The sequence below is a fragment of the Oncorhynchus masou genome, chromosome 30 (assembly GCF_036934945.1).
Source record: "Oncorhynchus masou masou isolate Uvic2021 chromosome 30, UVic_Omas_1.1, whole genome shotgun sequence".
Lineage (NCBI taxonomy): Eukaryota > Metazoa > Chordata > Actinopteri > Salmoniformes > Salmonidae > Oncorhynchus > Oncorhynchus masou.
This window is the reverse complement of record NC_088241.1, coordinates 10,722,369-10,736,776: the sequence shown is the minus strand read 5'-3', so window position 1 is coordinate 10,736,776 and position 14,408 is coordinate 10,722,369. Positions and strand designations below refer to the sequence as shown.

Here is a 14,408-nt window from a genome sequence, read left to right as displayed (position 1 = left end):
TCCCCAGTGATAGTTGCGCCCCTGAGTTCTCTGCAAAGTCAATATGCACAATGATCTCCTCTTTCCGCAGATTATCTTTTAATTCTCTCAGTTTGGAGTATTGGTGTCGAAAGTTGTACATGTGTTTCCCCAACTTCTCTTTCAATCATTTGGAGAAGTCCTCCAGTAGAATATGTAGTGTGCCTCACACCTTTTCTTAAACTGTCAAATGTATAGTGAACTTTTCCATGTTTCCCACTTTGTTTTTCCTTCTCTCTCTCCAGCTCTTCAGATATTTAAGCTCTTTGGCTTGGCAAAGGGAGAACTCTGTGTACATGCAGTCTTTCTTCAGGTTCTCACAGCAGAAAGACTCATTAAGGTTCTCATTGTTGTTGCAGCTTATCACTTTGTGATACTGTAGTTTGTCCGCCATGAACTGGAGGTTGGCGTGGTTTTTGCAGAGGCATGTGTCCCTATCTTGAACTGTTGACTTGACAACCCAAAAAGGACGTCTTTTGCAGAATTCACAGGAGGAAATTGGAATTTCTGAATATTCCCTCAAACTTCTGATAAAGGTTCTGAATTGTGCCATTCAAGAAGCGCTTCTGCTTTTTCTTCTTGTTCCTCGTTAGTGTGTCCTTTTTCCCTGTTGTTGCTCTGCTGTTGTCATCACGTTCATAGAATCTAGTGATTTTTCTCTTCTGTGGCTGTGCTAATTCTGTTACACAGATTTTTCCTGGAGTATTGAAGACTTGATGGCCTGTTTTCATTTGCCCTCATTGCTTTTGCTGAAAAGCAAAAATCTCTGTTTGCGGCTTTGACCAGGCCATACTTTCTCAGGATGTTGCCCATAAGCATTTTTGAAGCCACTTGTTTGACCTTGGCACTGCACTTTAAAATAAAATACTTTTGTGTTAACTCTACAAGGATGGTATTTTGAAACAAAAAAATCCTTCTCAAGTTCTTCTGAGTTCCCTTCATTTTCTGTTTTGTCTTTGGGAAATCGTGTCTCTCCATTTTGTTCATCAGTCGATCATACTTTTTTTGTAATTCTCAGCTTTCCATAAAACATTATATAATGTGTAATTATTAATGTTTTCTCATAGAAAGACATAGTAGAAGCTTAAAGGTCTGGGTCAGGGACAAGGGCAAAACAGTGGAATTGAAGTATAAAAGGCATCTGAAAAGTAGCTAGAATACTTGATAGAGAGCTGTTTAAAAAATGATGGGGTGATTCCAGTATGAACTTAACATACAAGTATTTGTTTTATTTTGATAAAATCCCCAAAATTGACCAGAGGACATAGTAGTGCCCATAGTTGCATAATCACCCTAAAATTCTACCTGGGTAAAATCATAAAGGTATTTGGTTTTAAATATACAGTACTTAAGTATACACAAGTAAATGTAATTTCTAAAATATACTTAAGTATCAAAAGTTGAAGAAAAAGTATAAATAATTACAAATTCCTTATATTAAACAAACCAGACAGCACAATGTTTTTTAAATGTTTTTTAAATTTATGGATAGCCATGGGCACACTCCTACACTACTTAAGTACTTTACACCACTGGGAATGAGGGTGTGCATATAACCTGTCTGCTTGTTTTTGCTCATGGTTTCTTGTGTTGAAAATGTGCCCTCATTTATAATATTGCTTTGTTAATGTTTCCCTTAATAGTTTACTCTCCATTATGTTGGATGTTGGGGAGGCTGTTGCAAAGATGAAGTGAAATATTGTAACAAAATGTGTTTTTTACGTCTGATTTGCTATATTTATTTAATTTATGTTATGTTTTACCCCACTGTTTCCCTCTTAATGAACTTGAGAGGTATTGATGCAGGCGCTATAGCCTACATTTCACTTTGAAAACGTATCTAAGGAAGGCTCTACTGCGCATGCTCTTGGGAGCGGGTGACAGATGACGATCGACTTCACTGTACAATACTTTGTGAAAGCCCGCTCTCCGCTCTCCCTGGTTGACAAACACATTTGTGTCGAAGAAGAACCATGCTTCGAGTTGTGTTATCCCGAACTTTTCCTCGGATCTCTGGCATTTCCAATTGTCAGTATTCGGCGGCCGCCATCCCGGTTCCAAGCGCACAGCCCAAAGTCCATTATAACAAGGTAAGCGATAAGCATTGACCTGTTGAATGACCCGTTGATTAGCTATTATAATTTTTGCACACTACTGAAATGATCGGTTTAGTGTATTTCTGTCATGTGCAATTCATTGCAAGGCAACGAGGCTTACGTGAGAACTGCAATGTCTTTTGGATAGATGCATTATTATTAACTCTTGTTGACATTAAAACACTTGACCTGATTGAACCTTGTGAGAACGTACTTATCCGATACATTAGGTCAGCTGAATTACATATACACTAGATAATTGTTGGGTATGATGGTGTTATGCAAAACTGTAATGTGGCAGACAGCCAGAAACCTTCCTGGGTTGCATTAATATAACTTTTGCTAGAGTTGAAAGACCAGCTTGTACATAGAGAGCCACAACACACATAATGTACATGCATGTGTTTCTGTTCAATTGTTTTGGAGAAATGTATAAAGAGACTTCTAATCCATTGTAATATTATGTCAGAGACAGTATCTTAAAATACTGCACAAATAAAAACTGAAGGGACGTAATGGGATGCAACTGGACAATAGTGTTTATACTGGCTCCCAATTTATTTTCAGTCTATTGGATCAAAGTGTTGTGATAACACATGTACTCTAAACATAGAGCCTAATCAAATCTCATCTGTCTCATTACAGCTGTTCATCAATAACGAGTGGCAGGATGCCGTCAGCAAGAGGTCCTTCCCCACCATCAACCCAGCCACAGGAGAGGTCATCTGTCAGGTGGCTGAGGCAGACAAGGTCAGTGGCTGGAACTGCCTTGAAACCTGGCCCTGTTCTGTCTAATTACAATACTTACATTCTCGATTCCTTGGAGTAATCACTGATCTAATATAATTGGATTGGTGAAAGCAGGTCTGTCTCAAGGGAGGAAGGAAGACGGCATTTTTCAAAGCATTTGTACATGCCCCTCACTGTTTCTGTATTCAACAACACTACATCCTTGGCATGCTAAGACAACAACAAGTTGCCTGAAGCAGAAACATGACAATTAGGTGTGGTAGGAGGACGAGAGGGTAAAATAAACATGGAAAAGGTTGTAATTAGAGCACAATCTTGCAGCAGTGTGCATTGTTTTCCTTTCTGTTTTCCATTTTTTAAATTATATAATCTAATATTTCTGATTTGGTTTGCTTGTCTTTTCATTTCCCTCTGTTTTCCCTCTGGCCTCCTTCTGTCTTTCCAGGCAGATGTGGACAAGGCTGTGAAGGCTGCCAGGGAGGCCTTCCGGTTTGGGTCACCATGGCGACGCATGGACGCGTCGGACCGCGGGCTGCTCCTGAGCCGGCTGGCAGACGCAATCGAGAGGGACACAGCCTACCTAGCGGTCAGTGACGCCGTCCCATTACTGCTGGTCAATAGAAATTATTAACCTGAAGTGGTGTTATGAGCGGCTAATTAGATGCACAACATTCCTGGTCTGGCACTCATGCCAAAGAAAGCAGTTGTTTGGGTTGCATTAGAGTTTACTTGTGTGGCACAGTGCTTTGTCTGATGACAAATGTTACCTTCCAGTGGTGGAAATGTTTTACTCAAATATTATCTTCAAAAAAAGTATGTTCAGATAGATTTATTTGGCTTGTAAAACAGCAGCGCCATATTTTGCAGAGTCACTGTTCGTCCTGTATTCCACAGGTTGCAGACCTGAGCAGCTCCCACGCTGAAGTCACATGGCAGAGATAGAGACGCAGGGTCACGGCTAGGTCACATGATCAACACTGAGAAACCGCTGAGGAAGTGGAGTAAAATAATTCCTTAGTGCTGCTCTTACAAGACATACACAAAACATATTTGTTGGTGTTGTTTGGTGAAAGTAATAGGGGAAAGGCTATAGTCGTGAAAGGGTTTTCTCTGGGCTTGTTTTGATAGAAGAATGAACAGCTTCAGCATAGGAAGCTGCCCTACTTTGCCTGGTAAATGAGGCTCTGCTAAAATCAGATTTCCTTTTGTTTACGCACGGGATTGGTTCTTGGAGAGAGAAAAAAGATTCTTAGTGTGTGTGTGGTGTATTACAAGACAGTAGGATTGTTAGTACAGTATTTAGGTTGGACTTGATTAACGACTGTCAGATTGGCTTATCAGGGGTGCAAGGTCCATCAGGTCTGGAAATAGCAATGATTCTGTCCACTGAACCGGCTCCACCTACATGTTAAATATGGATATGGTGTGTATTTGAGAGGGATTCTGTCCAGAGCCAAGCCAGTGACTCGTCAGTACTTGTAAGACTGGCCAATCTGTTTAAGTAAGTTCAGTCCAATGTCTTAAACATGAACTGTATGTGGCTGTAAATGTTGTATCTAGATACGTTTTGTCGTGTGTGTTATGTTGACCACATATACCCTTTTGTTCCCATTTGCCAAGCCAAATAAATGGTGCGTGGACAACGATAATCTTTGATTCACTCTGTTGGCGATGAGCCAATTAATTCCCCGGGTTTTTGTCTTGCTTTGGATTCTAATGTGACTGAACTAAAGTGATGGTTACTGGTGTTTAACTGGACTCTGAACTGATTAACACCCTGTAGCAGTAAATAGTCCCTGTAATTTGATATGACAATGTTATAGTAAAACATCTGTTTGGCCCATTAGCAGCATGTTACAGAGCCTACCTCTAAATACATACTGTATGCTTCTGTGTACAACACTGGATCTATTAGCTCTTTCTAGGAAGGTATTGACATTTTTTTAGGGGGTAGATCAGCTTTATTATTGCAGATGGCTTCCAGCAATGTAATTGTCTGCATTGTTTCCAATCCCCCATATATTTATTTGGTTAAAAAACAACAAATGTATGTATGTATGTATGTATATATACACTACTGTTCAAAAGTTTGGGTCACTTAGAAATGTCCTTGTTTTTGAAAGAAAAGCAATTTTTTTGTCCATTAAAATAACATCAAATTGATCAGAAATACAGTGTAGACATTGCTAATGTTGTAAATGACTATTGTAGCTGGAAACGGCTGATTTTATTTTATTTTATGGATGATCTACTTAGGCGTACAGAGGCCCATTATCAGCAACCATCACTCCTGTGTTCTTATGGCACGTTGTGTTAGCTAATCCAAGTTTATCATTTTAAAAGGCTAATTGTCATTCGAAAAACCCTCTTGCAATTATGTTAGCACAGCTGAAAACTGCTGTGCTGATTTAAAGGAGCAATAAAACTGGCCTTCTTTAGACTATTTGAGTATCTGGAGCATCAGCATTTGTGGGTTCGATTACAGGCACAAAATGGTCAGAAACAAAGAACTTTCTTCTGAAACTCGTCAGTCTATTCTTGTTCTTAGAAATGAAGGCTATTCCATGCTAGAAATTGCCAAGAAATTGAAGATCTCGTACAATGCTCTGTACTACTCCCTTCATAGAACAGCACAAACTAGCCCTAACCAGAATAGAAAGAGGAGTGGGAGGCCCCGGTGCACAACTGAGCAAGAAGACAAGAACATTAGAGTGTCTAGTTTAAGAAACAGACGCCTCACAAGTCCTCAACTGGCAGCTTCATTAAATAGTACCTGCAAAACACCAGTCTCAACGTCAACAGTGAAGAGGCGACTCCAGAATGCTGGCCTTCTAGGCAGAGTTCCTCTGTCCAGTGTCTGTGTTCTTTTGCCCATCTTAATATTTTCTTTTTATTGGCCAGTCTGAGATATGGATTTTTCTTTGCAACTCTGTCTAGAAGGCCAGCATCCCGGAGTCGCCTCTTCACGGTTGATGTTGAGACTGGTGTTTTGCGGGTACTATTTAATGATGCTGCCATCTAGATCCTCTGAGGCTGTGGAGGGATCCAAATCGCGGACTTAAAAGAAAACATGAATCATCCGTGTACAATGACACTTTTGTTTGACAATGTTACGTAATACAGAATACAGCCTTGCTACTATCTGTCCTCAATCAAACTTCATTAATTAGGCCATGGCGGAACTCTGACACTTTGACCTTATTTTGCCATAGGAACTGGAGACCCTGGACAATGGGAAGCCCTATGCCGTGTCCTACAGCGTGGACGTGCCCATGGTGGTCAAGTGCCTCAGGTCAGTCACAGTAATATACATTGCAGTGTGTATGTGTGAGAGCAGTGAAATGCACGCATGCATTTTATCCTTGGGGGATCAGGCTTTCAGCTCGACTGCCCCCGGCCTCTGGAAGGCCCCTTCCGGATCAGCTGAAGGCACCACAGACTCTGGGCTCCTTTAAAACGAGCATAAAAACCTTTCTCTTTAGGAAGGCTTTCTGTTGATAGCTGTGCTCCTTGGTGACCTTGTCATTTGTAGTCAGCTGTGTTCTTTGTGTCAGTTGCCTTCTAACATTCTATTTGGTTTTTATTTTATGCACTTTGATATTATTCTGTATATTGAAAAGGGCTTTACAAATGGAATACATTTATTATTATTACTTTCTGCAAACCAAAATGTATGATTTGTCATGAATCTTAAGTGCCAGATGTGGCGTAATGCTATATGGTTGAATGTTTGTTACATTTCAAGTGTGTGTTAAGTTGTAGGGCGAAGCAGAGACAGAATGGTGGGAAAGAGAGGGGGGAAAGAGGGTGAGACTGACTGAATTAGTTCTTAAAAGAATGTGACTGCAGACTGCCAAACCTCCCTTATTTGATTGGCTGGTACACAGCACCATGACCTAGACTGCTTACTCAATCTACTGTCTGCTTATTTACCTTTTTAATGGATTGGAAATAGACTCATTTACAGTTTCCTTCTTTGAAAAAATACACATTTCCTTCTACTCTTGAAATCTGAAACTATAGTTGTTGCAGATCTATTTCATAATAAACATGTATACTTGGTAGCCCTACTGAGTCTAGTGTCCTGGTACTTACTGAATATGGAATGTAGTGAGTACTTAATGCAGTGGAGAAATATTGACATCCCCCAAATCCCTTTTGATGTATCTGAAAGGTGTAATATTTTTGAGGATTCTTGAGTCCAAGTGTTTACTGTCTGTGTTTGTACAGGTACTATGCGGGCTGGGCAGATAAGTGGGAGGGGAAGACCATTCCCATCGATGGAGACTTCTTCTGCTACACCCGTCATGAGCCCATCGGTGTGTGTGGCCAGATCATCCCGGTGAGTGAAGGAACTGTTCAGGGTTAGAGATGGACCTCCTTGATGAATCTTAAGCTGTTCAGGGGTTAGAGATGGACCTCCTTGATGAATCTTAAACTGTTCAGGGGTTAGAGATGGACCTCCTTGATGAATCTTAAACTGTTCAGGGTTAGAGATGGACCTCCTTGATGAATCTTAAGCTGTTCAGGGGTTAGAGATGGACCTCCTTGATGAGTCTTAAACTGTTCAGGGGTTAGAGATGGACCTCCTTGATGAATCTTAAACTGTTCAGGGTTAGAGATGGACCTCCTTGATGAATCTTAAGCTGTTCAGGGGTTAGAGATGGACCTCCTTGATGAGTCTTAAACTGTTCAGGGGTTAGAGATGGACCTCCTTGATGAATCTTAAACTGTTCAGGGTTAGAGATGGACCTCCTTGATGAATCTTAAGCTGTTCAGGGGTTAGAGATGGACCTCCTTGATGAGTCTTAAACTGTTCAGGGGTTAGAGATGGACCTCCTTGATGAATCTTAAGCTGTTCAGGGGTTAGAGATGGACCTTGATGAATCTTAAGCTGTTCAGGGGTTAGAGATGGACCTCCTTGATGAATCTTAAGCTGTTCAGGGGTTAGAGATGGACCTTGATGAATCTTAAGCTGTTCAGGGGTTAGAGATGGACCTCCTTGATGAATCTTAAGCTGTTCAGGGGTTAGAGATGGACCTTGATGAATCTTAAGCTGTTCAGGGGTTAGAGATGGACCTCCTTGATGAATCTTAAGCTGTTCAAGGGTTAGGAATGGACCTCCTTGATGAATCTTAAGCTGTTCAGGGGTTAGAGATGGACCTCCTTGATGAATCTTAAGCAACATTCTCAATATACTTTCTCAATATGTAATTTAAGGCGACACCCTGACACCCTGACCCCAAACCTGGTAGAGCTGCAAGGCTGTGTTGTATAAATATAGTGGCAGCCTGGACTTTAATGTGTTGAGTGCCTGCATGGATTTATGTCTGTGTACTTTGCATGAGTTTATGCACACGTTTGATATGGTCTGTCTTCCTCTATCTTCCCTCAGTGGAACTTCCCTCTGCTGATGCAGGCATGGAAGCTGGGGCCAGCTCTGGCTACAGGCAACACTGTGGTGATGAAGGTGGCTGAGCAGACCCCCCTCACTGCCCTGTATGTGGCCAGTCTCATCAAGGAGGTTGGTACACTAATACACACACACACACACACACACACCCTCCTTACCACACTTCTTAAGCTCTCTCTCTCCTCTCTCTCTCCTCTCTCCTCTCTCTCTTTCCTCTCTCTCTTTCCTCTCTCTCTCTTCTCTTTCCTCTCTCTCTCTCCTCTCCTCTCTCCTCTCTCTCTTTCCTCTCTCTCTTTCCTCTCTCCTCTCTCTCTCCTCTCTCTCTTTCCTCTCTTCTCTCTTTCCTCTCTCTCTCTCTCTCTCTCTCTTTCCTCTCTCGCTCTTTCCTCTCTCTCTCTCTCTCCCCTCTCTCTTTCCTCTCTCTCTCTCTCTCCTCTCTCTCTCTTTCCTCTCTCTTCTCTCTCTCCTCTCTCTCTCTTTCCTCTCTCTTCTCTCTCTCTCTCTTTCTTCTCTCTTCTCTCTCTCTCGCTCTTTCCTCTCTCTCTCTCTCTCTCTCTCTCTCCTCTCTCTCTTTCCTCTCTCTCCTCTCTCTCTCTCTTTCCTCTCTCTTCTCTCTCTCTTTCCTCTCCTCTCTCTCTCTTCCCTTCTCTCTCCTCTCTCTCTCTCCTCACAGGTTGGTTTCCCTCCAGGTGTGGTGAACATCCTGCCTGGTATGGGTCCATCTGCTGGTTCTGCCATCGCCTCCCACATGGATGTGGATAAGGTGGCTTTCACAGGATCTACTGAGGTAAGACAGACCGCCCATACCTCAGGCATCTCAAAGAACTGAGTCACTGCTTTCAAAGGGCCAATGTGTTTTGGTGTATTAGTGTGTGTATGAGAATGAACCCTGCACTGTCTGAGCAGCTCCATGCTCTATGTGTCCAGGTAGGTCACCTGATCCAGCAGGCATCTGGCTCCAGCAACCTGAAGAAGGTCACTCTGGAGCTGGGAGGAAAGAGCCCCAACATAATCATGTCTGATGCCAACAGTGAGTATGGCTCAAGGCGACTTTACTTTTGGGATGGGCATCCAGTTAGAAATATGTCTAAAATGGGAACACTTCATTTGGATAGTCAGCTACAGATTATTTAGCAATATCTTAAGCAAAGTGTGGTGTCCGTTTTATTTATGAAGTACCAATTGCAGCAGGCAGCTGCTACTTTTACAACGGACATCTACCACAGGAGGCTGGGGGGATGAGTTATAGGAGTACAGGCTCATTGTAATGACTGTAATGAAACAGAATCAAACGTGGTTTCCATATGTTTGACGTGTTTGATACCGTTCTGTTTATTCCATTCCAGCATTACAATGAGCCCGTCCTCCTATAGTACCTCCCACCAGCCTCCTCTGAAATATACTAAGGCGTGTGCATGTTTGCCTGTGTGTCTTTTATTTGTTTGATTGCGAATGCTGTGTCTGACTTAGCTGATATGTTTTGACTTGAGGTTATACACCTTCCGCTTCAAGTCAAAACTTTGCTCAGCTATAATGTTTGCGCCGCAGTGACAAATGCAGGACAGGACTAGAAAACATACCTCAGTCCAGGGATGGAAGATGTCACAGTACTCCTAATTATCCCATTATCCGACATAGAAAACCGGGAAGATTGAAATACTGCTAGTTTTTTAAACTGCCTTTTTCGTCAGCATGCTAGGCTAGCTAATGCTAAAGCAGCCCATTGGATTCCACAACACTTCCAGAAGCTACTCACCCCAAGGCCAGGTGTCAATTTCATGGAGTCCAATGCTGCAAAACGGCAAGTGGAAACATATCGGCTATGTATGACTGTGTTCGCTCTCTCTTTCTGCAGTGGCGGAGGCGGTGGAACAGTCCCACTTTGCCCTGTTCTTTAACCAGGGCCAGTGCTGCTGTGCCGGCTCCCGTACATACGTGCAGGACACCATCTATGATGAGTTTATGGAGCGCAGTGTGGAGCGGGCCAAGAGCAGGGTGGTGGGAGACCCCTTCAACATGAAGACTGAGCAGGGACCGCAGGTTAGAAATACTGCATGGTGCACGAACACACGCCCAGACGAGTAGAGTAGGAGTTGGAGACACGCCCAGACGAGTAGAGTAGGAGTTGGAGACACGCCCAGACGAGTAGAGTAGGAGTTGGAGACACGCCCAGACGAGTAGAGTAGGAGTTGGAGACACGCCCAGACGAGTAGAGTAGGAGTTGGAGACACGCCCAGACGAGTAGAGTAGGAGTTGGAGACACGCCCAGACGAGTAGAGTAGGAGTTGAAGACACGCCCAGACGAGTAGAGTAGGAGTTGAATACACGCCCAGACGAGTAGAGTAGGAGTTGAAGACACGCCCAGACGAGTAGAGTAGGAGTTGAAGACACGCCCAGACGAGTAGAGTAGGAGTTGAAGACACGCCCAGACGAGTAGAGTAGGAGTTGAAGACACACACCCAAACATACAAACATAAGACACTGGATAAAAATAGAAGAGCTGCACACTCTATTATACTGAAATAACTGTGGTACCAGCATTTCCAAATGCAGAGCCTTTATCAGAAAACAACTACAAGAATGCACTTGCATTGCATACATATACACAAGCACATGTAGTCTGGTTTGGTTTATAGCTCTCTCCCTAACACATTAATAAGGCACCCACTTACGAGCTCTGTAAAACGGTTCCCTATCTAGGTGGATGAGGAACAGTTCAAGAAGATTCTGGGCTACATCAGCAGTGGGAAGCGTGAGGGGGCCAAGCTGATGTGCGGGGGAGGGGTGGCTGCAGACCGTGGCTACTTCATCCAACCAACCATCTTTGGAGATGTCCAGGACGGCATGACCATCGCCCATGAGGAGGTACAGCATGGCATTTTCTTTATTAACAAGATTCACCATTTTGGCTCCTGCGGCTGCCTTGGCAGAATCCCCCTACTGGCTATACCCATGAAAATGGAAAGAAAAGCCAGTATATTTTGGTTGTCTAAAGTATATTTGTGTGGCTATTCTGAAGCTAGAATCCTTAGTTGCTACATTCATTTTTGAACTTGTAAATTAATAATATACAGTTGAAGTCAGAAGTTTACATACACCTTAGACAGATACATTTAAACTTAGTTCTTCACAATTCCTGATATTTAATACTAGTTAAAAATCCCTGTCTTTGATCACCAATTTATTTTAAGAATGTGAAATGTCAGAATAATAGTAGAGAGAATTATTTATTTCAGCTTTTATTTCCTTCATCACATTCCCAGTGGGTCAGAAGTTTACATACACTCAATTAGTATTTGGTATCATTGCCTTTAAATGGTTTAACTTGGGTCAAACGTTTGTGTAGTCTTCCACAAGCTTCCCACAATAAATTGGGTGACTTTTGGCCCATTCCTCCTGACAGAGCTGGTGTAACTGAGTCAGGTTTGTAGGCCTCCTTGCTTGCACTCGCTTTTTCAGTTCTGCCCACAAATTTTCTATTGGATTGAGGTCAGGGCTTTGTGATGGCCACTCCAATACCTTGACTTTGTTGTCCTTAAGCCATTTTGCCACAACTTTGGAAGTATGCTTGGGGCCATTGTCCATTTGGAAGACCCATTTGCGACCAAGCTTTAACTTCCTGACTGATGTCTTGAGATGTTTCTTCAATATATCCACATAATGTTCCTTACTCATGATGATCTATTTTGTGAAGTGCACCAGTCCCTCCTGCAGCAACGCACAAACACAACATGACGCTGCCACCCCCGTGCTTCAAGGTTTGGATGGTGTTCTTCTTCGGCTTGCAAGCCTCCCCCTTTTTCCTCCAAACATAACAATGGTCACTATGGCCAAACAGTTCTATTTTTGTTTCATCAGACCAGAGGACATTTCTCCAAAAAGTACGATCTTTGTCCCCATGTGCAGTTACAAACCGGAGTCTGGCTTTTTTTAATGGCGGTTTTAGAGCAGTGACTTCTTCCTTGCTGAGTGTCCTTTCAGGTTTATGTTGATATAGAACTCATTTCACTGTGGATATAGATACTTTTGTACCTGTTTCCTCCAGCATCTTCACAAGGTCCTTTGCTGTTGTTCTGGGATTGATTTTCACTTTTTGCACAAAAGTACAGTCATCTCTAGGACACAGAACGCATCTCCTTCCTGAGCAGTATGACAGCTGCATAGTCCCATGGTGTTTATACTTGCGTACTATTGTTTGTACAGATGAATGTGGTTCCTTCAGGCATTTGGAAATTGCTCCCAAGGATGAACCAGACTTGTGGAGGTCTACAATTGTTTTTCTGAGGTCTTGGCTGATTTCTTTTGATTTTCCCATGATGTCAAGCAAAGAGGCACTGAGTTTGAAGGTAGGCCTTGAAATACATCCACAGGTACACCTCCAATTGACTCAAATTATGTCAATTAGCTTATCAGAAGCCTCTAAAGCCATCATTTTCTGGAATTTTCCAAGCTGTTTAAAGGCACAGTCAACTTAGTGTATGTAAACTTCTGACCCACTGGAATTGTGATACGGTGAATTATAAGTTAAATAATCTGAGGAAACAATTGTTGGGAAAATGACTTGTGTCATGCACAAAGTAGATGTCCTAACCAACTTTCCAAAACTATAGTTTGTTAACAAGAAATGTGTTGAGTGGTTGAAAAACTAGGTATACCTAAGTGTATGTAAACTTCCGAATTCAACTGTATACCCATTGATTCTTAAAGAATAAAACGTATAAATGCCTCATGAGCTTAGTTCATACCCCATCAGAACCTACAATATAAGCTTGTTTTACTCGTGTTTGTAAACAACAAACGTAAACAAACAATGTATAGCCTCAAAACATGGTTAAAACTATACATGGGATATCACGGATGGTCAGTGCTTGCATCCATAGCACTGTCTATGAATTTGAGTGGTTACATTTTTTCCATGGCAAGGAGAACACTTTTGTTCAATGAAGTATTCTAGCTCTAAGGAAAGTAGCCAGACAAGCTCGTACATGTGTAACATGTTCTCTTCAGAGAACAGATCTCTTTAGGTTAGATTCTTTAACCTAATTTATCCTCTATAACACTGCCTTTCTCTGTGTTCAGATCTTTGGGCCGGTGATGCAGATCCTGAAGTTTAAGACTCTGGAGGAGGTGGTTGAGAGAGCCAACGACACAAAGTACGGCCTGGCAGCTGCTGTCTTCACCAAAGACATCGACAAGGCCAACTACATCTCTAGCGGAATTCGCGCCGGCACTGTCTGGTACGCTGATTTCTAGCTTACTTTATTTTACAGTATGTCTATCAAATTATCTATTTCTTTCCGTAGTATAAAGGTCCAGACGTTGACCCATTATAATACGATAATTGTGTATGTGGTTTATCCATTTCTTTCTCCTAAGGATTAACTGCTATAATGTGTTTGGAGCACAAGCCCCCTTCGGTGGCTACAAATATTCTGGTAATGGTCGTGAGCTGGGAGAGTATGGCCTGGACAACTACACTGAAGTGAAAACGGTAAGGACCCCATCACTACCACAATACTCTAGGAGAAAATGTTCAGGCCCCATTGGGCCACAAAGTAAATGTATGAACGCTGTTGCCACACGTTGCATACGTAATATACAGCAACATCTCATAAGCAGCTGTATCTATGTTCACAAAATGTGTTAATGTCAAAGCTTCAAAACACATTTTATTCTTTACCTCAGGTAACGATCAAGGTCCCTCAGAAAAACTCGTAAAGACGTCTGAACTCTGCCTCCAATCAAGGAAACTAACTGACCATAGGAAGGCTCTATGGAACTAAATCAGCCTTTATTTGGTTTATCACAGAGTTACTCAGTTAGACTTTAGTGTTATTTAGCCTCTACTCATCTCTAACTTCATGTAAAGAATTTCCAAACAAGATGAAAAAACAATTCCAGGCATGGTGCTGTTAGTTTACACCCAGCTTGCTGTACAGCCTTGTCAAACTTCAGCAGCTTATTAAGCACTTCATAGTGTGCCATAATACTTATTTCAGTCATGATGTTCATCCTGTTTTAATATGGTGAATCCCTGCTACAATGCAGAGTAGTTTTGTACTCTTGTAGAGTGAAAGTGTGACCTTTGAAAGGATTTTGGATAATAAATGCACTTGATACTCACTATTACT

At 42.2% G+C, this 14,408-nt stretch overlaps 1 protein-coding gene across 1 annotated transcript; it reads left to right on the top strand.

Annotated features, from left to right (window-relative positions):
* Nucleotides 1-1,866: 1,866 nt before the first annotated feature.
* LOC135522052 (aldehyde dehydrogenase, mitochondrial-like) lies at nucleotides 1,867-14,403 on the top strand. Its single transcript, XM_064947964.1, has 13 exons — nucleotides 1,867-2,108; nucleotides 2,760-2,864; nucleotides 3,310-3,450; nucleotides 6,077-6,156; nucleotides 7,095-7,206; nucleotides 8,260-8,388; nucleotides 8,951-9,064; nucleotides 9,205-9,307; nucleotides 10,133-10,317; nucleotides 10,978-11,142; nucleotides 13,357-13,514; nucleotides 13,654-13,768; nucleotides 13,963-14,403. The coding sequence occupies exons 1-13, from the start codon at nucleotides 1,992-1,994 to the stop codon at nucleotides 13,993-13,995; spliced, it is 1,557 nt and encodes a 518-aa protein (XP_064804036.1). The 5' UTR covers nucleotides 1,867-1,991; the 3' UTR covers nucleotides 13,996-14,403.
* Nucleotides 14,404-14,408: the final 5 nt, after the last annotated feature.